Here is a 24,444-nt window from a genome sequence, read left to right on the forward strand (position 1 = left end):
ACTGCTCTTTGATGTTGCTGAGTTATAAGCAAAGGAATCTAGGGCATTATCTAAGACCTGTAGCGTGGCAGAATGAGAGGATATGGCAGGTAAAGGCAACTGCTAGGGCTGATTTAAAAATTAAAGTGGTAGGGAGGGAGGAACCCAGAGATTTCAGAGGAGATGATGGGCAGAAGTGACTGAATGTTGTTCTTGTTAGGTTTGTCCTGGCTTTGAAAAAACTACTGGCGTATTTAGACTAACTGAGACAGCATCTGACTTTTGAAACCAGGACTATCTGTTTAGCAACATAAAGGGAATTATGTGAACACAAATGTGTCAGGATTGATAAATAGTATCAAATAATGTCACGACATGAAGACCATTTAAGTCTATGGGAATTTTCCTAATACCTGAAAAGTGTTACTGCCTTTTTGGATTAATATGAAGTTTTAGTTACCATGCAACAGAGCCCTCCAGCCCACTCAATAAAGAGTCTGATGTTTGTTCTGTTCCCTTCACAGATCATAGAATCATAGAATATCAGGGTTGGAAGGGACCTCAGGAGGTCATCTAGTCCAACCCCCTGCTCAAAGCGGACCAATCCCCAACTAAATCATCCCAGCCAGGGCTTTGTCAAGCCTGACCTTAAAAACTTCTAAGGAAGAAGATTCCACCATCTCCCTAGGTAACGCATTCCAGTGTTTCACCACCCTCCTAGTGAAAAAGTTTTTCCTATTATCCAACCTAAACCTCCCCCATTGCAACTTGAGACCATTACTCCTCGTTCTGTCATCTGCTACCATTGAGAACAGTCTAGAGCCATCCTCTTTGAAACCCCCTTTCAGGTAGTTGAAAGCAGCTATCAAATCCCCCCTCATTCTTCTCTTCTGCAGACTAAACAATCCCAGCTCCCTCAGCCTCTCCTCATAAGTCATGTGCTCTAGACCCCTAATCATTTTCGTTGCCCTTCGTTGTACTCTTTCCAATTTATCCACATCCTTCCTGTAGTGTGGGGCCCAAAACTGGACACAGTACTCCAGATGAGGCCTCACCAGTGTCGAATAGAGGGGAACGATCACGTCCCTCGATCTGCTCGCTATGCCCCTACTTATACATCCCAAAATGCCATTGGCCTTCTTGGCAACAAGGGCACACTGCTGACTCATATCCAGCTTCTCGTCCACTGTCACCCCTAGGTCCTTTTCCGCAGAACTGCTGCCGAGCCATTCGGTCCCTAGTCTGTAGCGGTGCATTGGATTCTTCCATCCTAAGTGCAGGACCCTGCACTTATCCTTATTGAACCTCATTAGATTTCTTTTGGCCCAATCCTCCAATTTGTCTAGGTCCTTCTGTATCCTATCCCTCCCCTCCAGCGTATCTACCACTCCTCCCAGTTTAGTATCATCCGCAAATTTGCTGAGAGTGCAATCCACACCATCCTCCAGATCATTTATGAAGATATTGAACAAAACGGGCCCCAGGACCGACCCCTGGGGCACTCCACTTGACACCGGCTGCCAACTAGACATGGAGCCATTGATCACTACCCGTTGAGCCCGACAATCTAGCCAGCTTTCTACCCACCTTATAGTGCATTCATCCAGCCCATACTTCCTTAACTTGCTGACAAGAATGCTGTGGGAGACCATGTCAAAAGCTTTGCTAAAGTCAAGAAACAATACATCCACTGCTTTCCCTTCATCCACAGAACCAGTAATCTCATCATAAAAGGCGATTAGATTAGTCAGGCATGACCTTCCCTTGGTGAATCCATGCTGACTGTTCCTGATCACTTTCCTCTCCTCTAAGTGCTTCAGGATTGATTCTTTGAGGACCTGCTCCATGATTTTTCCAGGGACTGAGGTGAGGCTGACCGGCCTGTAGTTCCCAGGATCCTCCTTCTTCCCTTTTTTAAAGATGGGCACTACATTAGCCTTTTTCCAGTCATCCGGGACTTCCCCCGTTCGCCACGAGTTTTCAAAGATAATGGCCAAGGGCTCTGCAATCACAGCCGCCAATTCCTTCAGCACTCTCGGATGCAATTCGTCCGGCCCCATGGACTTGTGCACGTCCAGCTTTTCTAAATAGTCCCTAACCACCTCTATCTCTACAGAGGGCTGGCCATCTCTTCCCCATTTTGTGTTGCCCAGCACAGCAGTCTGGGAGCTGACCTTGTTAGTGAAAACAGAGGCAAAAAAAGCATTGAGTACATTAGCTTTTTCCACATCCTCTGTCACTAGCTTGCCTCCCTCATTCAGTAAGGGGCCCACACTTTCCTTGGCTTTCTTCTTGTTGCCAACATACCTGAAGAAACCCAACAAACCTGAAGAAACAAATCCTTGTTGTAGTGTGGGGCCCAAAACTGGACACACTACTCCAGATGAGGCCTCACCAATGTCGAATAGAGGGGAATGATCACCTCCCTCGATCTGCTGGCAATGCCCCTACTTATACATCCCAAAATGCCATTGGCCTTCTTGGCAACAATGGCACACTGTTGACTCATATCCAGCTTCTTGTCCACTGTAACCCCTAGGTCCTTTTCTGCAGAACTTCTGCCTAGCCATTCGGTCCCTAGTCTGTAGTGGTGCATGGGATTCTTCCGTCCTAAGTGCAGGACTCTGCACTTGTCCTTGTTGAACCTCATCTGATTTCTTTTAGCCCAATCCTCTAAATTGCCTAGTCCTTCTGTATCCTGTCCCTACCCTCCACCGTATCTACCTCTCCTCCCAGTTTAGTGTCATCTGCAAAGTTGCTGAGGGTGCAATCCACACTATCCTCCAGATCATTTATGAAAATATGGAACAAAACCGTCCCAAGGACCGACCCTTGGGGCACTCCACTTGATACCAGCTGCCAACTAGACATGGAGCTGTTGATCACTACCCGTTGAGCCCGACAATCTAGCCAACTTTCTATCCACCTTATAGTCCATTCATCCAGCCCATACTTCTTTGACTTGCTGGCAAGAATACTGTGGGAGACTGTATCAAAAGCTTTGCTAAAGTCAAGGAACAACACGTCCACAGCTTTCCCCTCATCCACAGAGCCAGTTATCTCCTCATAGAAGCCAATTAAATTAGTCAGTCATGCAAAATATGAACAAACAGTATAAGTGTTTAAAGGTAAATTCATTTTTAACAATTCTTTCCATTTTAATAATGTGAGATGATATTAGTGATGGAGGTAAGGAAATCTAGTTACTTTAGAAATACAAGAACATTTTATTTTTATTTGCTTAAGTGTCATCAAGAATATAGAATGATACATTTTCATGCAAAATATTACACACTTTACAGTGCTAAAGCATTTGAGTGCAACAACAGATTTGTTTCGGTAACACTCTTTACCTTATAACCTTAAGTATAAGAAAAACACAATTGTAAATTGTAATAAAAATGTGTATATATAAACATAGGACCACATGCGCTCACATGGTTAGCTACAAAATACTCAAAATTGTAATGCTATTTGAGAGAATGCTTATGTACAATTTTATTTCTGTTTTAATCTGTTGTTGATTTAAGTAACATTACAGGTTTTAAGGTTTTGCTCCTGATATCAGTGCTATCTGAATAACCAAGCCATTATGACATACTATATTCACATATGACAGGTTTGAGAGTAGCAGCCATGTTGGTCTGTAATCGCAAAAAGAAAAGGAGTACTTGTGGCACCTTAGAGACTAACACATTTATTTGAGCATAAGATGAAGTGAGCTGTAGCTCACAAAAGCTTATGCTCAAATAAATTTGTTAGTCTCTAAGATGCTACTTTTGATACTAAACTGGGAGGAGTGGTAGATACGCTGGAGGGGAGGGATAGGATACAGAAGGACCTAGACAAATTGGAGGATTGGGCCAAAAGAAATCTAATGAGGTTCAATAAGGATAAGTGCAGGGTCCTGCACTTAGGATGGAAGAATCCAATGCACCGCTACAGACTAGGGACCGAATGGCTCGGCAGCAGTTCTGCGGAAAAGGACCTAGGGGTGACAGTGGACGAGAAGCTGGATATGAGTCAGCAGTGTGCCCTTGTTGCCAAGAAGGCCAATGGCATTTTGGGATGTATAAGTAGGGGCATAGCGAGCAGATCGAGGGACGTGATCGTTCCCCTCTATTCGACACTGGTGAGGCCTCATCTGGAGTACTGTGTCCAGTTTTGGGCCCCACACTACAGGAAGGATGTGGATAAATTGGAAAGAGTACAACGAAGGGCAACGAAAATGATTGGGGGTCTAGAGCACATGACTTATGAGGAGAGGCTGAGGGAGCTGGGATTGTTTAGTCTGCAGAAGAGAAGAATGAGGGGGGATTTGATAGCTGCTTTCAACTACCTGAAAGGGGGTTTCAAAGAGGATGGCTCTAGACTGTTCTCAATGGTAGCAGATGACAGAACGAGGAGTAATGGTCTCAAGTTGCAATGGGGGAGGTTTAGATTGGATATTAGGAAAAACTTTTTCACTAAGAGGGTGGTGAAACACTGGAATGCGTTACCTAGGGAGGTGGTAGAATCTCCTTCCTTAGAGGTTTTTAAGGTCAGGCTTGACAAAGCCCTGGCTGGGATGATTTAACTGGGACTTGGTCCTGCTTTGAGCAGGGGGTTGGACTAGATGACCTTCTGGGGTCCCTTCCAACCCTGATATTCTATGATTCTATGATTCTATGATTCTATGCCACAAGTACTCCTTTTCTTGTATTCACATATGAATCATTGCTTCTTATCTCATCTTTAAGTTGAGACAATGATTTATTTACACATGCATGGATGTGCACACTTTTTTTTCTAATGACAATGAAAAATGTGGAGAAAGATTCATTATACCTTTCTGCATTGTTACACTTTTTGAAATGTGTTTAATAAAATTGAATCAGTAGTGATATAGAGTCTGAGTATTTTGTTATGTAAGGTCAACTGTTTACCCGTAGTCACACCGTATCAATTTCTTTGGATCTATTCATCCTTTGCTGTTGTCTGAGTTTTTCCATGATTTCACTGTTACATTCTTAGTTGCCAGAATAAAGTCATTGCAAAGAGATCTGTATGCAGGTAGTACTGGAAAGTCTAGATGCTGTTACAAGAAGAATGATAGCTGTTTGAAGAGGGAGTTGTATACCTGTAATTTTAAATGATCCTTCACCTTACAAGAGACCAAATATTTAATATATAGAGGCAGAATTGGTGTAGATGTATAAATGTGACCGTCAGGTTGCTTCTTCCCGGTACAAGTTGGTCAAGGAGGACTTTAAATGAAGCTGAATTTGTGTGCTATTTCATAGAAGTGAAAGCATCAACTTTTTTTCTTAACTGTTTCTAATCACACATTTTTACATATATTCTCAAATTTTCTTACAGTCATGTTCTGTAACAGTAATTTGCAAATCATTTTGCCATTTGTAAGATACAGCTTGCTTTCTTTTAGAAGATGATCCCTTTGAGAGTTATGTCCAAGCAAGAAAGTCTTTTAAATGTATGTTTTCCATAATAATTAATGTTGTTTGGATTTTTTTAGGCCTATTAAATTGTAACTCCTTGGAATGCTTAGTTACATAATTAAGACACAAGGAATGAAAACTATTCATTGGTTGTTCAGTCACGTTAAGTATTTCTAAAGAGAGAAACTTGTCAACAGAGAGTACCTACAATGTTTATAGAATCTTTAACTTGAAAGTGTTCCTTTAAAAATATTTCTGTACTGATTGCCCCCCTCTTGCCTAGTGAATGGTGATATTTGGCATGTATTTCTGGGCCTATTTCAAGTTTTTCTTTTAGCACTGCAAGTCAACTTTTAATTGATACAGTGTATTTTACCAATCTATATTAGATTGCGTAGATTTTACAGATTTGGGATTTTTTGTAATGACTTGTTCCACAGGATTATTCCTTTTTCTCTCCACTCCCCTGCACCCTTTCCATCTCTTGAATATTATAACCAAAGAAACCAGTGGCTATGTTATCGTAGGCAGTTTCTTACCAGTTGTAATTCCTATATTTTTCTTGTCAGATTGTTTCCAAATTGAAGGATGAAATTACTCTGATGGAGAGAGAACACAGTGACCTGCGGTTGCACATTGCAAGAACAGATTGGTGGTGTGAAAATCTTGGCATGTGGAAAGCCTTCATAAATACAGGCGAGGTATGTTTTTGCTGTGTTTTTATCCTCCGGTTTTGTTCAAATTCTCAGTGTATAAAGAAAAAGAAATGCTTACGTTCATTTTGTCAGAGTTTATTTAAAACAACCTCATCAAGCTCTCCCCTCCCACCTCTCCGCCATTCACAAATATGTCTTATCCTTCAGCTCTGTTATTCAGGAGCTATAGGAACATCTGAAAATATATCAGTGGGTTCAGGCATTAGATAAAGCAGTATGGCATCTAAGAAAACCCTTGTGCATTAACAATGAGCAGATTGAGATCTGTGCCTTGTAATCTTATGATGCTAACTGACTGAGATACAGTGCTGTTATTGGCATGCATGGTGTTGGGGTTCCCCTGAGACCTCTTCTACTCAGTTCCCCAAGAACTCAGTTGGAATCCAGTCTCATCACTCAGTTTCCATTATTTGGCATACAGCAAAGCTACAATGTGTTGATCAGATTCAACTGTAGGGTGTGGGCATAGGGGGTGTACCACACATCCAAAGTTACACAGCAAACTTTTTCCTTCATACACATTTTCACATTACATTGCATTTACTATACATTACATCACACGTTTTGGGTTTGACTTGGTCACTTTATAGGAACCAATCCCTGTAGAGCATGCTCTGTCCATTCACCATCCATGTAAACTTACTCTTTACCTCATCTTCGTTCCAGGATTATCTTGTCCGTAGTAAATGGCTCCTTGGGTGTTTCGTCCTTATCCTAACTAGTACAGACGTTTTTTTTCCAGTCTGCTGATCCATTTACTTATCCTAGGTAGCACAAATACTCTGATTTCAGCATGCTAATCAGTGTACCTCCCTACTCTTGTCTTCCAAGAAATGAGGCCTTTCCCATGTTTAATTACTTATGTCACGCCAGGCCTACATTCCTACACATAGAAGACCCAATATTTGCACTTGCTATATTTCATATTATGATCTTCTATACCAATTAAGTTTTAAGGGACTGTTCGAGATACTGGATGAGGAGTAGGAAAGCCAACTTACAAGGTGAAACACTCAAAGGGAATTTCTGAAGTAGTTTATGTCATTGGGTGAACCTTAGAGGAAAGTATTCTTCGAGTCGTGGAGTGTCCCGATGGGTGCTCCACTGCAAGCATTTGTGACTCCCCATGCCCGGTTGTTCATGAGATGTTTGCAGATGTGGCTCATGTCCTGCTGCAGATCTGAGTGTTCCTTGTTTTGAAGAAGATGACTCAACCTACCCAACTTTTGTTTGAGGACTACAGACACGCAAAGTTATGGAATGAATTCTTGCAACTTGTGCAATTCAACCCATCAAGTTATTGATTGGACAATGAAAGATAAGAAGTGTGGAATCTCTCTTATTCCTTTACATGCATTAGGTAGTAGACAAGAAGCATTTGTTACAAAGGGGGTGTTGTCCAGTATTAGGCATACTTACTTCATCAGACCAATACATAGATCCTCCTTGAGCGTTTCCTCTGCAACAAAACTTAATGCCTGAAAAGTGTTTGTAAACCCTACTATTTTTCTTTACTCTTTTAAAAATCTGTTTCTCACTAAATAAAGAAGATTGTTTTCTGAACCTCAGGGACACTTACATGCACACTGAGACTATTTCTTAGTCACAGCATACATCTTGTGTAGTAGAGATGCAGCAATTCTAGTTGCTTTTAAAGCTAAGTCAGCTCTGTGTGCATTGATGTTGTGGTTATTGCTATACTCCCTGAAAGTAAGTAGGTAAGTGTGTTTGCATGTGTGTGTGTCTTCATAGATTCTAAGCCAAAAGGGACCATTGTGATCATCCAGTCTGACCTTCTGTAGCACACAGGCCATAGAACTTCCTCAAAATATTTCCTAGAAGAGATCATTTAGAAAAAAAAACATCAATTTTTAATGTTAAGTGATGGAGAATCCACTATGACCCTTGGTAAATTGTTCTAGTAGTTTATTACTCTCACTGTTAAAAATGTACACCTTATTTCCAGTCTGAATTTGGCTAGCTTAATCTTCCAGCCATTGAATCATGTTATACCTTCCTCTGCTAGACTCAAGAGCCAGTTATTAAATATTTGTTCCCCATGTAAACATTTATAAGCTGTAATCAAGTCACCCCTTAACCATCCCTTTGTTTAGCTAAATAGATTGAGCTGTTTGATTCAATCACTAAAAGGCATGTTTTCTAATTATTTCTCAGTCTTATGGCTCTCTCCAATTTGTCAACATTGTTCTTGAATTGTGGACTCCAGAACTTGACACAGTATTCCAGCAGTGGTCACACCAGTGCCAAATACAAAGATAAAATAACCTCCCTACTCCTATTTGAGATTCCCCTGTTTATGCATCCATGGATGGCATTAGCTCTTGTGGCCACAGCGCCACACTGGGAGCTCATGTTCAGCTGATTTTTCCACCATGACCCCCAAATCTGGGGATCATGCCTATGTACCTACTTACCTACCTGAAACATTACCTTACTGAAAATATTACTTTAGAGGAGGACAAGAGGCTCATGGATATGACCATCAAGGTGTTTTTAGGGTCACCCTAGCTCTCACAAAAAGAAAAGGAGTACTTGTGGCACCTTAGAGACTAACAAATTTATTAGAGCATAAGCTTTTGTGAGCTACAGCTCACTTCATCGGATGCATCCGATGAAGTGAGCTGTAGCTCACGAAAGCTTATGCTCTAATAAATTTGTTAGCCTCTAAGGTGCCACAAGTACTCCTTTTCTTTTTGCAAATACAGACTAACACAGCTGCTACTCTGAAACCTAGCTCTCACAGTTCACTCCTAACAGTTGCCAGATAGTTCCTCAGAAAGGATCCTTAGAATCATAGAACTCGAAGGGACCTTGAGAGGTCATCTAGTCCAGTCCCCTGCACTCGTGGCAGGACTAAGTATTATCTAGACCATTCCTGACAGATGTTTGTCTAATCTGCTCTTAAAAATCTCCAATGATGGAGATTTTACAACCTCCCTAGGCGATTTATTCCAGATCTTAACGACTCTGACAGTTAGGAAGCTTTTCCTAATGTCCATTGCTTCTTGTCCTATCCTCAGATGTTAAGAAAAACAATTTTTCTTCCTCCTCCTCCTTATAACAACCTTTTACGTACTTGAAAACTGCTATTATGTTCCCTCTCAGTCTTCTCTTTTCCAGAGTTAACAAAACCAATTTTTTCAATCTTCCCTCATAGGTCATGTTTTCTAGACCTTTAATCATTTTTGTCGCTCTTCTCTGGACTCTTTCCAATTTGTCCATATCCTTCCTGAAATGTGGTGCCCAGAACTGGACAAAATACTCCAGCTGAGGCCTAATCAGCGTGGAGTAGAGTGGAAGAATTACTTCTCGTGTCTTGCTTACAAGGAAGTGTTCACATTTATACAGTGACTTAGTAGCACAATTTACAGGACCAATTCTATATTGACTTAAGGGAAGTAAAGGCTAATTAGATCTCTGTAGGATGCTAGTAATAAAACGTGTTCCTTAAAATATATTTCTAAATAAATAAGTGCAAATAATTTTCATGGTGTAAAAACACAATAGACTTGGGAATGAATTGCTGTTGCATTTACTTGGTTATGTCTTAGGTTCCTGTAAATTAATAATAGCTCTCTCTGGAACAATCGCTGGGATTGGAAGAAACTTCTAGTGAGTCATGCAAGTTCATCCTTCAGCATAGTGGGAAAGCTAATTGTATTATTTCCTAAATCTTCCCTGATGGATGTCTAGCCTAGCTCTTAATATCTCTAATTATCGGCATTTAACAGCCTTGTATTGTCTGCTTATTCCATTATGTAACTCTTATTAGTTCTAAAGTTTTCCCTGATATTTAATTTAAATTTTCCTTATTGCAGCTTAGGGCCATAACTTGTTTTGTGCAGTAATTGGTTTCTGTTGACTTTATAACACTTCTTTATATGTTTGTAGATATTATACCTCTTTTAGGTCCTCTCTTCAGTAGATTTGAACATACCATTTTCTAAACTATTTCCTCTTTTTCATTACTCTCCTCTGAACTCTTTGTAATGTTTACTAATGTGGTGCCTGAATTGAAGCCCACACTGCAGCTGAGATGTACCCTCTTTTGTAAGAAAGAGGCTGGGAGCACTCATGCCCAGAGGCATGTGTAGAAGAGAGAAGTTCTTGCCCTTTGTGGACTAGGTGCACAATGATAGACCATACCCTCTGAAATAATGGATTTTTGCATTGTCCAGAGGCTGCCATATAACTGTCATAGGAGGAGAATTAAGAGTCTGAAACCATCTAAATCTCTTGAGTATGGAGTACTGAGTCAGTCCTCTTCTCCATAGCTAACTATGTGTAACATGAATAACTCTTATTTAAGCCAATGATTCTGGGTTGATAAAGGCATGAGTAGGGTATGTCATGAAAGGAGCTGTGGAGTTCAGCCTTAGACCTAATTCTGAGAGTACCCTGCCATTCTCAATGAATTCTCAAGACTAAGCCCATCACTGTGGTATCTGAACACAGTCTTAAAGCTTCCAGTTTCCAATTGTAGGACAAAGATTCAAAATAATATTAATATTATAGCAAAAGCCATGAAAGGGTGGGGAATTTCATTTCCTTATCCTGTTTTTCTAGCTTGTTTTAGGATTCATTATTTCTGATGGGTTTTTTAAATATAAAAACAAATTAACAAAGAAAACCATAAAAGTGAGAACACTACAGGTCAAGGTAAATTTGCATTTAAAATGAGAAGTCCGGTATTCTAGTCATAGCTCACCTCTATCCATTTGTGGTTCCGTTTCAATGGGAGGTTGATGTAAACTCTTACATATAGAGAGAGTCCAGTGAAAATTGTGTTACCCATTTTCCAGGTAACATGCTAGTCCAAAATAGCAAATGTACAAGTACTTCAAATGATCAAAACTTCCTTTTGCTCAAAAAGGGATTACGAAAGCTATCAAATATTTCATATGGGTGACTGTAGTGAACTTTAAACTTATGTCTCCATTTAACAATTATTCTCCCTATACAGAACCATGTGAATAATAACTTGAAAATAGAATGAAGGCCAATTTTAGAAGACCTAGCTTTAAAATTTCCCCCCTGCTTTGAGTATATTCTAAAAGGTCACCAAGAAAGAATAATTAAAGTAAAGGTAGAGATAATTTCCCCATGGATCACCACCTGCTGGTAATTTTATTCAAATGTGCCTGAACTTTTGAAAGTGATTAGTCTTTTGAAAAATGTGTAATACAGAATAGTCACTGTCAAGACTGTCAGAATAGTCAAGTAATAATGATCACTTACCATGAGCCCCTCCATCTCTGATCTCCCAACCCTCATAAATACATGTGAAGGCACAAATCCAGGCTCTGCCAGACCAAGGAAGGAAAAGACTGCATAGTTCGACTCTCACAGAAGACACCCTGCCACCAGTTTCTTCTTCTTTGCATCACAGGAGTTTCAGATTAAACATCTCTACTGTTCTCAAACGTGGAAGCCTGGCATGGGAAAGAAAGGTAGTCCCTTGGGTAGCTATGTTTGAAACCAGGTAGGGTTTTATAAATTAAAATTAGCACCTTGAACTTTATCTGGAAATCCATTGGGAGCCACTGAAATGCTCAGTTACTGGGGTTGTACACATTCAGCACTAGGCTGAGTTCCTTAATGGTCCTGTGTGCAGCCCCAGGAAGAGCGTTTTACAACAAGAAGTAAATTTATAAGGAGACGTTTTAATGAAATGTCACTTACAGTGATGGTATATCGACTGTTAGAATTGCCTGCCACTAGTATAAATAGACATGACCAGACTTTTACAACTCTCCCAGTGGATGTTGTCATCATTTGAATTTTACGGTTTATCCTGACTGTAATTGAATTAATTAGAAAGTACTTCCTTAGCAAGCAAAATTGCCTAAAAAGCCAAAACAAACCCATGCTTGTATGTTGGAAATATTGATTTCATTAGGGGTTTATTTAGTAAGGAAAGAGCCTCCTACTTTAGCTGTTTGTTTTGTTTTGCTCTGTTAATCCATTTGCCAGTCTTCTGAAGAAAACTATATTGCACTGGGGAGAAAGGGTGATGTTTTGGTTGAGACATGAGATTAGGATCTTAAAGATCTGAGTTTGATCATTGGCATTGCCACAGACCACCTCTATATTCTTGAGAAAGACTTTTAACCTCACTTTGCCTCAGTTTCCCCCATCTGATAACACATACTTCACATAGCTATTGTAAGTTTTCATTCATTGATAGCTGTAAAGAATGTGAGATCCTCCAATGGGAGACAGCTATACATGTGTGAAAAGTACTCTCAAACTCAAGTAATGAATGGAGAACTGAAATGACAGCCCGATAACCCCAGCTAGCACAGGCATTATCTTAAGGATTGCTATGGCTTGTGTATATGGATATCTATATCTCAAGAGAAGACAAGGTTGAAAAGAGAGACCATGAAGAATATGAAACTAATCAAGAAAATTGTAAGAAAATAAAGTACTGGTAAGCAATAGGAGAGGTCACTTTTTTTTTAAATGGAATTGAGCCTGAATGCAGAGACTCTGGTTATTGAAACAATGTGAGAGCAAGTCTCCCAGTTCCTCCCTTCCCTCTCTGCACAGAAAGGTTTTTTAATAACATTAGAGTGACAGCAGCGACCCATGGAGCAGCAATACGGTGCGTAGGAAAGAAGGCAGAGCCTGTACAGTAAAATGGGAGGGTGCATGCCTGTCACCACACAGAAAGAGAGAGAAAGGAGACCAATCTAACATGAAAAAAAACTTCAAAAATTGCAAAAGCCAAATGACTGTGTCCCAAGAAGAGATTTAAAATGGATTCTGTTGATGTAGGAGGTGTTGCAAGACAGTCAGTGAAGAAGATGAATGTATTAACTGGGGGAAATTGCAGGACCCACAGTATCCTGATCAGATTTAGTCTAATAAGCCAAAGCTTGGTATGAGGCCTTTCTGCTACAGCATCCGATGTAGTGAGCTGTAGCTCACGAAAGCTTATGCTCAAATAAATTTGTTAGTCTCTAAGATGCCACAAGTACTCCTTTTCTTTTTTGCGAATACAGACTAACACGGCTGCTTCCTCTGAAAGCAGAGAGAATGAAACGGTGGCGAGGATCATGAATCTGTATGCAAGTTAATTTTTTTAACGTTTTGCTATCTATTTACTGTCTCAGTAATATACATTCCCTCCCCACCCCCAAGGTTGTAGAAGAAAATGGGGAACAAGTGCCGTGCTACTTTGTCATGGTGAGTTTACAAGAAGTTGGTGGAGCTGAAGCTAAGAACTGGAGAGTTCCCAGAAAGCTCAGTGAGTTTCAGAATTTACACCGAAAACTCAGTGAGGTAGGAATACTTTTTTGTGTGAGTGGGGTTTTTATCTTTTAAAATACTAGGCACACATTCAGAAAAAAAAACAGTACTTAAAATAAAGTGACCATTGCCACCTCTAATCTATGTGAAAAATAAAGAAAATAGCTTAAATATGAAACCTTTGTTTAGAAAGTAAAACAAGCCGTTTCTATTGTAAGCAAAAACTGTATCAAAGTTTGGTGGAAATGAGTTTATAAACCTCTGGTGCTGGGCTCCAAAGGTGAGGTTATTAACTTCTTGATTTACAAGTACTTTTTGATGACTAATTTACTGAAGCAACAGGACAAAGACTTCGTGGAGATAGGTGCTTAAAATGGACAATAGGAGACTGATCGTTTTCAGAAATTAAGTGGGTAGGCAAGAGTGTGTACAGACTGCCATTTTAGAATGGGGGAATTGAGGGGGTGGGAGGAAGAAATCTTAGTGGAAGGGGCCTGGAATCTTTTTGGGGTTCCCTCCATATGTTTCAGTAGCAAACTTGTGGATGGAATCACTCTGCTGCAGTTTATTTAATCTGAAATGAAAGGTGGAAAGAAAAACAGAAGAGGCTTAATTTGAAGAAAATTTGAATCTCACCATTTTCACCTTTGTCACCCTTTTTTGCTTTAATTACAGTCTTCCTTCAAACTTTTTATCTCCTCACCAATTTAATTGGATTTCCATGATACACTTGCTGCTTCCTAATGTCTCAGCTGGCCTTTGTGTCTTATGCTTTATGACTAATGGACACTTTTCATGGCAAGATTGGTTTTCTGTCTCCGCCTCTTCTCCTTTTCTTCCTCTCTCTTTTTTATCTATTGTCCCTGCTTCTTCTTCTCTATAACAGGCCATCCTTATCCCATATTGTTTCCTGGTCAAGAATATAGCATGCCCTCTCTCTGTATCGTACACTGTCTGTCCAGCCCTGCCCTCCTTTTTATGTCTAGTTATATTAAATTGCACTTTCCATTTGCTTAAAACAATGGTTTTCAACCTGTGGTCCACTGACCCTTTTGGGGGTCTGCAGACTATGTCTAAGGGGTCAGCGAAAGCTGACTATGAAAATAAAGTTTCAGATCCCAGAAAAAGCATTCTGTTTTTCTGATAAATAAAAAGTATGTGAATACGCACAACTACAGGTCAAACCCCAGAAGTGTTGTCGTTATCATAGAAGTCTACAGTTTAGTGCCCTTTCTCATGCTATGTCAAATGCCGTACCCAGCACTTTAACTGAATTCTGTTCAGTCTGTTTTCAGTCTTATCCTTCTATGGTAGGGGTCTGTGAACCACAGATTGAATTTCCAAAGGGGCCTACGCCTCCGTTTGAAATGTTTTAGGGGTCCGCAAATGAAAAAAAGTTGAAAACCATTGGCCTAAAACATCTAAATATTCCAGAAACTGGTTATTCCTCATTACTGCATTTTCAGACCAGCTGCTGTTTACAGCCACTTGCCCTTTTGGACCCAGATTTCTTTCTAGTAGCCAATTTTGCACTTGTTGACAGATTGCAAAAAAGTTTGTACTTGGCCTTTTCTTGTTTAATAATGAATTGTGTTTGCTGAGCTGATCCTGTGTCCTAGTGGCTTCTGCTCTGTATTGCCATATGAGCCCATTTTGAGTTCTAGGCTTGGTCTCTGGCTCCCAAGGTAAGTGAGAGCTTGAAGCACTAGGAGGGACAGCCCTTTGGGAAAGAAAATGCCTCATTTTATTCTGAAGCAACTCTTTTATTCGACATAGGATTGGTAGTGATGGAGCTCCAAAGGAAGAGTTCCTAACTTGTGTTACCTATGGGTGGGCAAGGGAAGGAGTTCTCAGAACACTCAGTGGGGTGTGGATGGGAGAGGAAAATTAGGGGATGTCCTTGGGTCTCCATTTATACCCATATCCCTTTCTGCCTTTTTGCTGTATGTGTGTATTAAAAATGTGATGGAATAATTTGTTTTGTCCTTTTTCTGCTCAGTGTTTTCCATCATTAAAGAAAGTTCAGTTGCCTTCTCTCAGTAAGCTGCCCTTCAAATCTGTAGATCAGAAATTCATGGAAAAGTCCAAGAACCAGTTAAATAGCTTCTTACAGGTAAGAAAACAAAGATTGTATGCTCTTAAACATTCTATTAATTGTGGAGTCGAAAGGCAAACTGGCTGCCCCTGTTCTGTGCTGCTGGGCTCTGGAATCCACAGTAGCTTGTCTGCATAAGTGTGTGACACATTTTCTCCCAATCTTTAGGAAAAAATCCTATCTCTGTGTCTTTAGTACTGTTCTACAAGCACTGTTTAGAACAGTTGTCACCAACTTGTTAATCGCCATCGACCAGTCAATCCTAGAGGATCTCCCAGTCAGTTGCAATCTCCGGCCGTGTAGTGTGGCTGCTGCTAAGACACACTCCCTACCCCGGACCCACGCCACTCCTGGAAGCGACCAGTGCGGCTCTGAGGGCGGGGGGGGGCGGACTCTGTGCACTGCTCCTGGCTGCAAACACTGCCCCCACAGCTACCCTTGGCCGGGAGAGCTGCGGGGGCGGTGCTTGCAGAGAGGGGCAACATGCAGAGCCACATACCCCCCGCCCCTCCCGGGGGCCGCAGGGGCTCATTGGCATCTTCTGGGAACAGTGTGGGGCTGAGGTACGCAGGGAGCTGCTGTAGCTTCATTGTGCCCACTGCCGATCGGGAGCCACCGGAGGTAAGTGCTGCCCGGTGGGAGGCCACACTCCAACCCCCAGCCCTGACTCCCCTCCCAGAGCCAGCACCCTATACTCCCTCCTTCACCCCAACAGTCTGCCCCAGCCTGGAGCCCCTTCCTGCACTCCTATCCCAGGCTCAGCCCGAAGCCCCTTCCCACACTGCGAACCCCTCAGCCCCAGCCCAGAACCTGCACCCCCTCCCAAATCCCAACTCGTACCCCAGGCCCGTGAAAGTGAGTGTGGGTGGGGAAGAGCGAACTACAGGGGGGGGGATAGAGTGAGTGGGGCGGGGCTTTGGGAAAGGGGTAGGGCCTCGGTGAAGGGGCAGAGTAGATCCTGGGTTGCCCTTGGATTCAAAAAGTGATCTTGGGCATAAAAAGGTTGGAGACCACTGGTTTAGAAGGTCGTGCTGCAGTCACTGTTCCTCCTACCACAGGTGCTGACTTTCCAAAGTGCCATTGGGGGTGCTCGACCCCTGGCTATGCCCAAGGCCCCGCCCCCACTCCACCCCTTTCCCCAAGGCCCCACCCCTGCTGTGCCTCTTCCCACCCAATTCTGCCTCCTTCCCAGAGCGCGCTGCATCTTCGATCCTCCCCCCGCCCCCTCATACCACAAACAGCTGTTCGCGATGGGTGGGAGGCACTGGGAGAGGGGAGGAAGCGCTGATCTGTGGGTCCTGCCAGTGGGTGGGAGGCACTGCGGGGGCGGGTGGGGAGCTGATAGGGGGGCTGCCGGTGGGAGCTCAGCACCCACCATTTTTTCCCTGTGGGTGCTCCAGCCCCGTGGCACCCATGGAGTCGGCACCTATGCCTCCTACTCTGGGAGGACCAGGGAGAACTCACATCACTCATTCTTTTGTGACTTTCTGAAAGTCTGTAGTTCAGACAGTCATTATGTTCTTTTCTCTTGGAGAGATCTCAATGGGTGGTCGTGGGCAGTCGCCCCCTTCCCAAAGACCTCTCAAGTGTGCATTGCCACAAGGAGTCATTCTGTTATCTCTCCTGTTCAAAGTGTGTATAGGACTGTTAGGAGAACTAGTAAGGGTAAGCACTAGTAACTAGTAAGCACCTAGGAAGGGTGCATGGGGTTCAGTATTTTCACTGCGCCGAAGACATCCAGCTATATGCTGCTTTCTCTTCTGATGTAGTTCAGCACCTCAGCCAGTGTCTAGCTGAGACTAGGGCAAGGCTCAGAGCAAGCTGGCTGGTGCTGAACCCAGCTAAGGCAGAGCTGACGATGGTGGATTGGGGGAAGCAGCTGGAGGAGATGGCAGAGGTAATATCGGCCCCTTTGGTTGAGGGAGTATGTCTGACATTGGTTAATAGTGCTCACATCTCATGGGCGATGTTCAACGCCAAGATGCTGTTTGAAGAGCATATTACAGTGGTGACCCAGTCAGCTTTTTACCATCTGTATCTGGCTGGGAGGTTGCGACCTTTTTTTTTCTGATGTGGACCTTGCCACTTGTACCCTTGTTTGTGTCACCTCAAGATTAGACTATTGTAATGTTGTCTACATGGACTATACCTTACAACCATTCAGCAGCTGAAGCTGGTGCAGAATGTATGTGCTTGCTTAGTGAGCGGGACATCTCACTGGGAGCACGTGACCCCAGGCTTTGGGATTTGCCTGGCTGCCTACTGGTCTCCAGGTGAAGCTTAAGGCATTGGTCATGATGTGTAGACTATCAAGCCCTAAATGGCCTGGGACTGGCCTAACTGAGGGTCCACCTCTCCCTGTGTTCTTCTGCCACAGCTGTTGTCAGCAGTGCACTTGAGGTGGTCCTCTTTGTTATAAAAGGTGGGGGTTGCTGGCAGGGCATTCTCTATTGGGGATCCAGGACTCTGGAACTTGCTCCATCATTTGGTTCTATGGAGCCTGAATTTGGTGACCTGCAAAAGACACCTCTTGGATAGGGTCTCAGAAGGAGGCTGAAGGTGTGCTTTTTAGATGATGAAGGGAACAGGTGGTTGGCTGGCCAAATTCCTGTGGAATTGATTTCAGTGCTGCTGAGGTTTAATTTGATAGTATGTATTGTATGATTATCTGATAATATTAGATTGCCTAGAGCCTTGGCTAGGCATCATTATTTATTTTAAATCTAAAAAAATGAATAAAAGGTGTGGTTTAGATTGGACAACCTTTAAAGTGGCTGTGTTCTGCCCCAAAAGGTGAAATTATATTTGGCCTCAAGTAGCAACAAACAGGAGACATTATACAATTTACAGATATAGCAGTAGAGGTTTTCAGGGCCACCTGGGTGTAACGTTGTTTCTTTAAAGCAGACTGTTTAACAGTTAAGAAAAACTGTTCTAGATTCTGAAGTTCAGAGACTAATAGGCCACTGCTGAGTCAGGAAAAATTAAACTAGCGTATTCATTGATATGAAAAGTAAATTATTTGATTTTAGAATAATCTTTTTCCTAGATAGCTTTTGTTTGTTTTCCAGGTAACACATACTATATACTATATATATATAATACAACCAAACATTGCTGTAAAACAGCAAGGTATATTTCCTTCAGGAAGTGAAATAATTGTATGTATGTTCTCTTTCAAAAGTAGAATGTTGCTGAAGGTGAACTGAGCACCATTAATATTCAATGTACTTTTTTTTTAAAACTGGGGATAGGATTTCAAACCCTGAATGTTTGCCATTTCATTGCTGTGCTTCTCAAAGGCATCATTAAAAAGTAGCAGAAATGTATTGAAATATGAAACCCAATTAGATTATTGCATATCTAACTGCTATTTCTTGGGTGCTGTACTATCCTTAAATAAACACTTTAGATTTTAAGCATCAAACTTTAAAACTTTCTTTTTTCCCCTTCTGTGTCCTCTTGTCCCTTTCTGTTTTCTGCTGTTCTAGATTCCCTTCACTCCCAGCTGCTCATGGTCAGGTGCCCCATCCTCCATCCCAATAACCTTTCCAGCAAATCATCCTTTTGGTCAGTGTCTGAGGAACCCCTTTATTTGGTGCTGCTTCTCTGGTGCTCAGAACCCAATCCTGTTTATCTGCATCTTCTTTCTGCTCCAGATTCCCTCTTTCTACACCCACAGACTAGGCAAAGCAGCTAGTTCTGTGCAGGTTTCCCTGCAGATGAAGTAAATTAGGTAGAGAAAGTATAGTTTGAGGCAATCAAAAATCTCCCAAATTCTAGTTTCCAGTGAAAAATAAAAATGACACTTGGGCATGACTACAGGGGAGAGCTTAGTGGATGGGCAATTTATAGCAGTGCCTAGTTGGGAAAGAATTACTGGCAATCTGTGAAAATCAAAGCACATGAAAAGCCTTGACAGAAGGAAAAGCTATTCTCATAATTTCACTGGAACTATGGGTATTGTACGAAAAGTGACTATGTAAAAACAGTTCCTCCTTACTCAACAAATATGATCCCTGTGTATTTCCTCTGTGTGTGTCATATTTGCATATTTTACTATCTAAAATGTACTACTTTTTACTATTAAATAACTGCAGAGCCAAGATGAGCTGGATTCCGTTCTGAGTCATACATCATTTTACCAGCATTGTTACCAATGAACCTAATACTCCTCTCACTTATACTGGCCTAAATCAGGAGTAAATCCATTGTAACCATTGGTATATTACCAGCGTGAGAGCTGAGTCAGTCCTTGCGTTTAAGTCTTTATTGGAGGAGAGGGGGTGATGTACAAGCCCAAAAGAATACATCTTGAGTTTCAGATCCCATGTTGAGCTTGTGGCATTGGCATTTAGAAAAGCCATCTCTCTAGAGGTATGTCAGTTTGATCTCAGAGTGATTGTGAGACCATAAGCTTGGAACTCCACAATGCCATTTTTATAGTCTTCTTAATTTTCTGCTTTTAAATAAATAATGTTTTAAAACAAATCTTATTCACTAATGCTAGTCTCACTGTGCACCCGATTAGTGTATTAATCAGCTATACCGAAGAGTCTGTTGCACCTTATTGCTTAAATAATTCATATTTAATTGATACGTTGTGAATAGTCTTCATTCTGTTTTCTCCACAGAAGCTGCTTTCTGATGAAAGACTATGTCAGAGTGAAGCACTTTATGCCTTTTTGAGCCCTTCCCCTGAGCACCTCAAAGTTATTGATGTGCAAGGAAAGAAATCTGTTTTTTCACTCTCATCCTTTCTGGAAAGACTTCCTGGTGATTTCTTTTCTCATCAAGAGGTGAGTGGTAGAAAAGTTATTTTCCTAGATTTAATTATTTGTCCAATATAAGATGCTAATGCAACTCTTGAATGGTAGTTAATATTGGAGGGTGTTTGCAAAGATGCTGTTCAGTTTACTGTAAGCAAACCAATGGTGAGATATTAAAGCTCTCTACTAAATTTAATGCAGTTTGCTAATAAAACATGTTTTATCCAGTGATGAGCTGCCAAAATCTTAACAGGGTTCCCTCCTCACCGCACGAGGGGGTTGTTGCCCCTCCCCCAGGACCCCTGCTTCATCCACCTCTGTCCCCTGACTGCCCCAGAACTGGGCAGGAGGGTCTCGTGGGCCACTGTAGTGGGTGTCCACCCCACCCCTAAGAGCCAGAGGCACCTGCCAGGGGGAAAAGTGGGGAGTTCCGGAGGTGCTTACCTGGGGCAGCTCCCAGGAAGCATCCAGTAGGTCCCTCTGGCTCCTAGGGGCAGGGGAGTGTAGCTGGGGGGGGAGCAGGGGGAGCGACCGCTCCCCCACTGATCACATAAAAAGTGGCGCCTTAGGCGCCAACTCCTTGGGTGCTCCAGGGCTGGAGCACCCACTGGGAAAATTTGGTGGGTGCAGAGCCCCCACCGGCAGCCCCGCGCCCAGCCCCAGCTCACCTCTGCTTCGCCTCCGCCCCTGAATGCACTGCCCTGCTCTGCTTCTCCACCCCCTCCCCCGGCTTCCTGCGAATCAGCTGTCCAGCGGGAAGCCTGGGAGGGCTGAGAAGGTGAACTGGCAGAGGTGAGCTGGGGCTGGGAGCAGTTCCCCTGTGCGCCCCCCCCACCCCCAGGTTACCTGCTGCGGTGCGGGTGGCCCTCCTCGCGCCTCCCTGCCCCAGCTCACCTCCGCCTCCCTGGGCCTGAGTGGGAAGCTGCCACCTGCTTCTCAGCCTGCCCCAGCTTCCTGCGCAAACAGCTGATTCGTGGGAAGCCGGGGTGGGGGGGGGGCTGAGAAGCAGAGTGGGGCGGCGTGTTTAGGGGAGGAGGTGGAGGTGGAGCGGAGGCGAGCTGGGACCGGGGGTGAGGTGGGGAGCTGCTGGCAGGAGCACCCATGGAGTCAGCGCCTGACTTTTGGCTGGTTAAATTTAGAAACCCTTTCAGAATTGGAATACTTGTGGCATCTTAGAGACTAACAAATTTATTTGAGCATAAGCTTTCGTGAGCTACAGCTCACTTCAGAGCTTATGCTCAAATAAATTTAGTCTCTAAGGTGCCACAAGTACTCCTTTTGTTTTTGCGAATACAGACTAACACGGCTGCTACTCTAAAACCTTTCAGAATTGGTTGTCCCTCACGGAACGACCGGTTCTAAAAGGACTTCTAAATTTTACAACCGGTTCTAGTGAACCGGTGCGAACCGGCTCCAGCTCACCACTGGTTTTATCTCTGTGGGAAATATATAATATAGACAAGTATATAGACTGCATATTCCAACTCAATGAAATGTACACAGCCTGGGACACTTTTTGCTAGCAAAATTTTTGACCTTTCAAATGCTTAAATATAAAGCCTTTGTAGACCTGTCCAGGGGTATCTCTGCTGTCTTGTGATCGTGAAACCCAGACTGGAGTGAGGAGGGGTATTTCTTTCATACAAAGGCTTTTCTTTGTTGTTCTGCTTCTCCACATCCTCCATGTAATTTTTTGTACGTACCTTTCATCAGTGTGGTTTTCTTCTGTGTAATATTGAATTAGATCACCAGACATAAGGGATTGAAATTCATTGTCCCTGATCCTCCTCACCATATGTCCCTCTTTTATACCATTCACTTAGTTCTTTTATATGTGGCAGAGAAGAGCTTAATATGTGGCTAGGGCAAAAATTAAATTTTTTTTCTTATACCATCTTTAAATTTATTTTTGCTTCTTTCAATTTATAAAGTTTATAAAACGTGCTTATAGGCTCTTCAGAGAGAAATCAGATGAGGTTCAACAAGGACAAGTGCAGAGTCCTGCACTTAGGACGGAAGAATCCCATGCACCACTACAGACTAGGGACCGAATGGCTAGGCAGCAGTTCTGCAGAAAAGGACCTAGGGGTTACAGTGGACAAGAAGCTGGATATGAGTCAACAGTGTACCGTTGTTGCCAAGAAGGCCAATGGCATTTTGGGATGTATAAGTAGGAGCATTGCCAGCAGATCGAGGGAGGTGATCGTTCCCCTCTATTCGACATTGGTGAGGCCTCATCTGGAGTAATGTGTCCAGTTTTGGGTCCCACACTACAACAAGGATGTGGAAAAATTGGAAAACGTCCAGTAGAGGGCAACAAAAATGATTAGGGGACTAGAACATGTGACTTCTGAGGAGAGGCTGAGGGAACTGGGATTGTTTAGTCTGCAGACGAGAAGAATGAGGGGGCATTTGATAGCTGCTTTCAACTTTCAGAAAGGGGGTTCCAAAGAGGATGGATCTAGACTGTTCTCAGTGGTAGCAGATGACAGAACGAGGAGTAATGGTCTCAAGTTGCAGTGGGGGAGGTTTAGGTTGGATAATAGGAAAAACTTTTTCACTGGGAGGGTGGTGAAACACTGGAATGCGTTACCTAGGGAGGTGGTGGAATCTCCTTCCTTAGAGGTTTTTAAGGTTAGGCTTGACAAAGCCTTGGCTGGGATGATGTAGTTGGGGATTGGTCCTACTTTGAGCAGGGGGTTGGACTAGATGACCTCCTGAGGTCCCTTCCAACCCTGATATTCTATGATTCTATGACGTTTTTCTCCTATGTGGCTGTATTGTACTATAAATCATACAAATCATAATCTAAGACTTAAACCCTCACAAAATGTTACTATGTATCAACATCAATCAACAACAAATGATCTCTTCCTCCTCCCTTACACTGTTGAGGTCACCCCATCAGAAAAAAGCTCGGAGAAACAGGCTTTACAGTGTGCCCTGAAATTGTTAGATCCACAGACGGAGGCCATGGAGGGAGGAAATGCCAGAGCTGAGTGCTCCTCTTCTAAGAAAAAAGAAAAGGAGTACTTGTGGCACCTAGAGACTAACAAATGTATTTGAGCATAAGCTTTCGTGAGATGGAAGGCAGGAACATAACAGGAGGTTGGACATGATGACTTATCAAGGCCTCTTCCAGCCCTCCATTTCTATGATTCTATCTCGGTGTATCTTTTGCTTTGTCTTTTCCTCCATTTTTTTCAGTCTCTGTTCTTTTTCCATCCCCTCATTTCTCTTCCTCTCTCATTCCCTGTTATGTTCCTGCCTTCCTTCTCTCCTGTTCCTTAAATCTCTTTCTCCTTTCATCTTGTGTGTGTATATAAACTTACTGTATGAGAACCCACTTGCCTTGAATAATAATTTACACCTTTTGGGAAGGTGGTAATTTGGAAGGGTCTTAGGAAGATCAAAGGCTTCAGAGGCACTATTTGCCTCATATGCTTGAGCTACTCTTTTGTACTCCTCCTCAGCAATTCATCTATGTTTCAACTTTTTGTAGGATTCCCTTTTGATTTTCTGGTCATTAATGAGCTCCTGATGGAGACATATTGGCCTCTTACTATTCTTTCTTTCTATCTTTCCTTTGCACTGGAATAGTTTGCTGTTGTGCCTTTAATATTTTCTCCTTGAATCCTTTTAGTCCTTAGATTTTCTTCCCCTGGGACCTTACCTACCAGTTCTCTGAGTCTGTTAAAGTCTGGGTTTTTTTTAACTCTATTTTCCATATTCTTCTGCTCTCACACCTTCCATCCTTTCCTTAGAATCATTAAATCTATCATTTCATGATCACTTTCACCCAAATTGACTTCTACCTTCAGATTTGCAACCAATTCCTTCCTGTTCATCAGAATCAAGTCTAAAATGGCTGTTTGCCTGGTTACTTCTTCCACTGTCTGAAACAAAAAGTTGTCCCCAATACACTCCAAGAACTTACTGGAACTTTTGTTTTTTGCCATATTACTTTTCCAACTGATATCTATGTAGTTAAAGCCTCACATTACTACCTGGTGTTTTGGATATTTCTGTTACTTATTCTATAAATGCCTCATTCACCTGCTCTTTCTGATTTGGAGGTATATAGTAGACTCCTACCATGACATCACTGCTATTTTTTGTCCCTTTTATCTTTAGCCAGAGACTTTCAACTGGTCTGCCTCTCACCTCCCTCT

At 42.5% G+C, this 24,444-nt stretch overlaps 1 protein-coding gene across 6 annotated transcripts in view; it reads left to right on the plus strand.

The window, feature by feature from the left end:
• SNX25 (sorting nexin 25) overlaps positions 1–24,444 on the plus strand; it is a 180,155-nt gene that overhangs the window by 143,400 nt on the left and 12,311 nt on the right. For 5 of the 6 annotated variants that reach the window (XM_038398924.2, XM_038398921.2, XM_038398922.2 and 2 more), the window contains 4 exons: positions 5,987–6,118; positions 13,301–13,441; positions 15,408–15,521; positions 20,138–20,302. In XM_038398924.2, coding sequence (XP_038254852.1) covers positions 5,987–6,118; positions 13,301–13,441; positions 15,408–15,521; positions 20,138–20,302 — 552 coding nt within the window. The remainder of the gene's footprint in view (positions 1–5,986; positions 6,119–13,300; positions 13,442–15,407; positions 15,522–20,137; positions 20,303–24,444) is intronic. The other variant, XM_038398923.2, reaches the window with a different exon arrangement.

The sequence above is a fragment of the Dermochelys coriacea genome, chromosome 4 (genome assembly GCF_009764565.3).
Source record: "Dermochelys coriacea isolate rDerCor1 chromosome 4, rDerCor1.pri.v4, whole genome shotgun sequence".
NCBI lineage: Eukaryota > Metazoa > Chordata > Testudines > Dermochelyidae > Dermochelys > Dermochelys coriacea.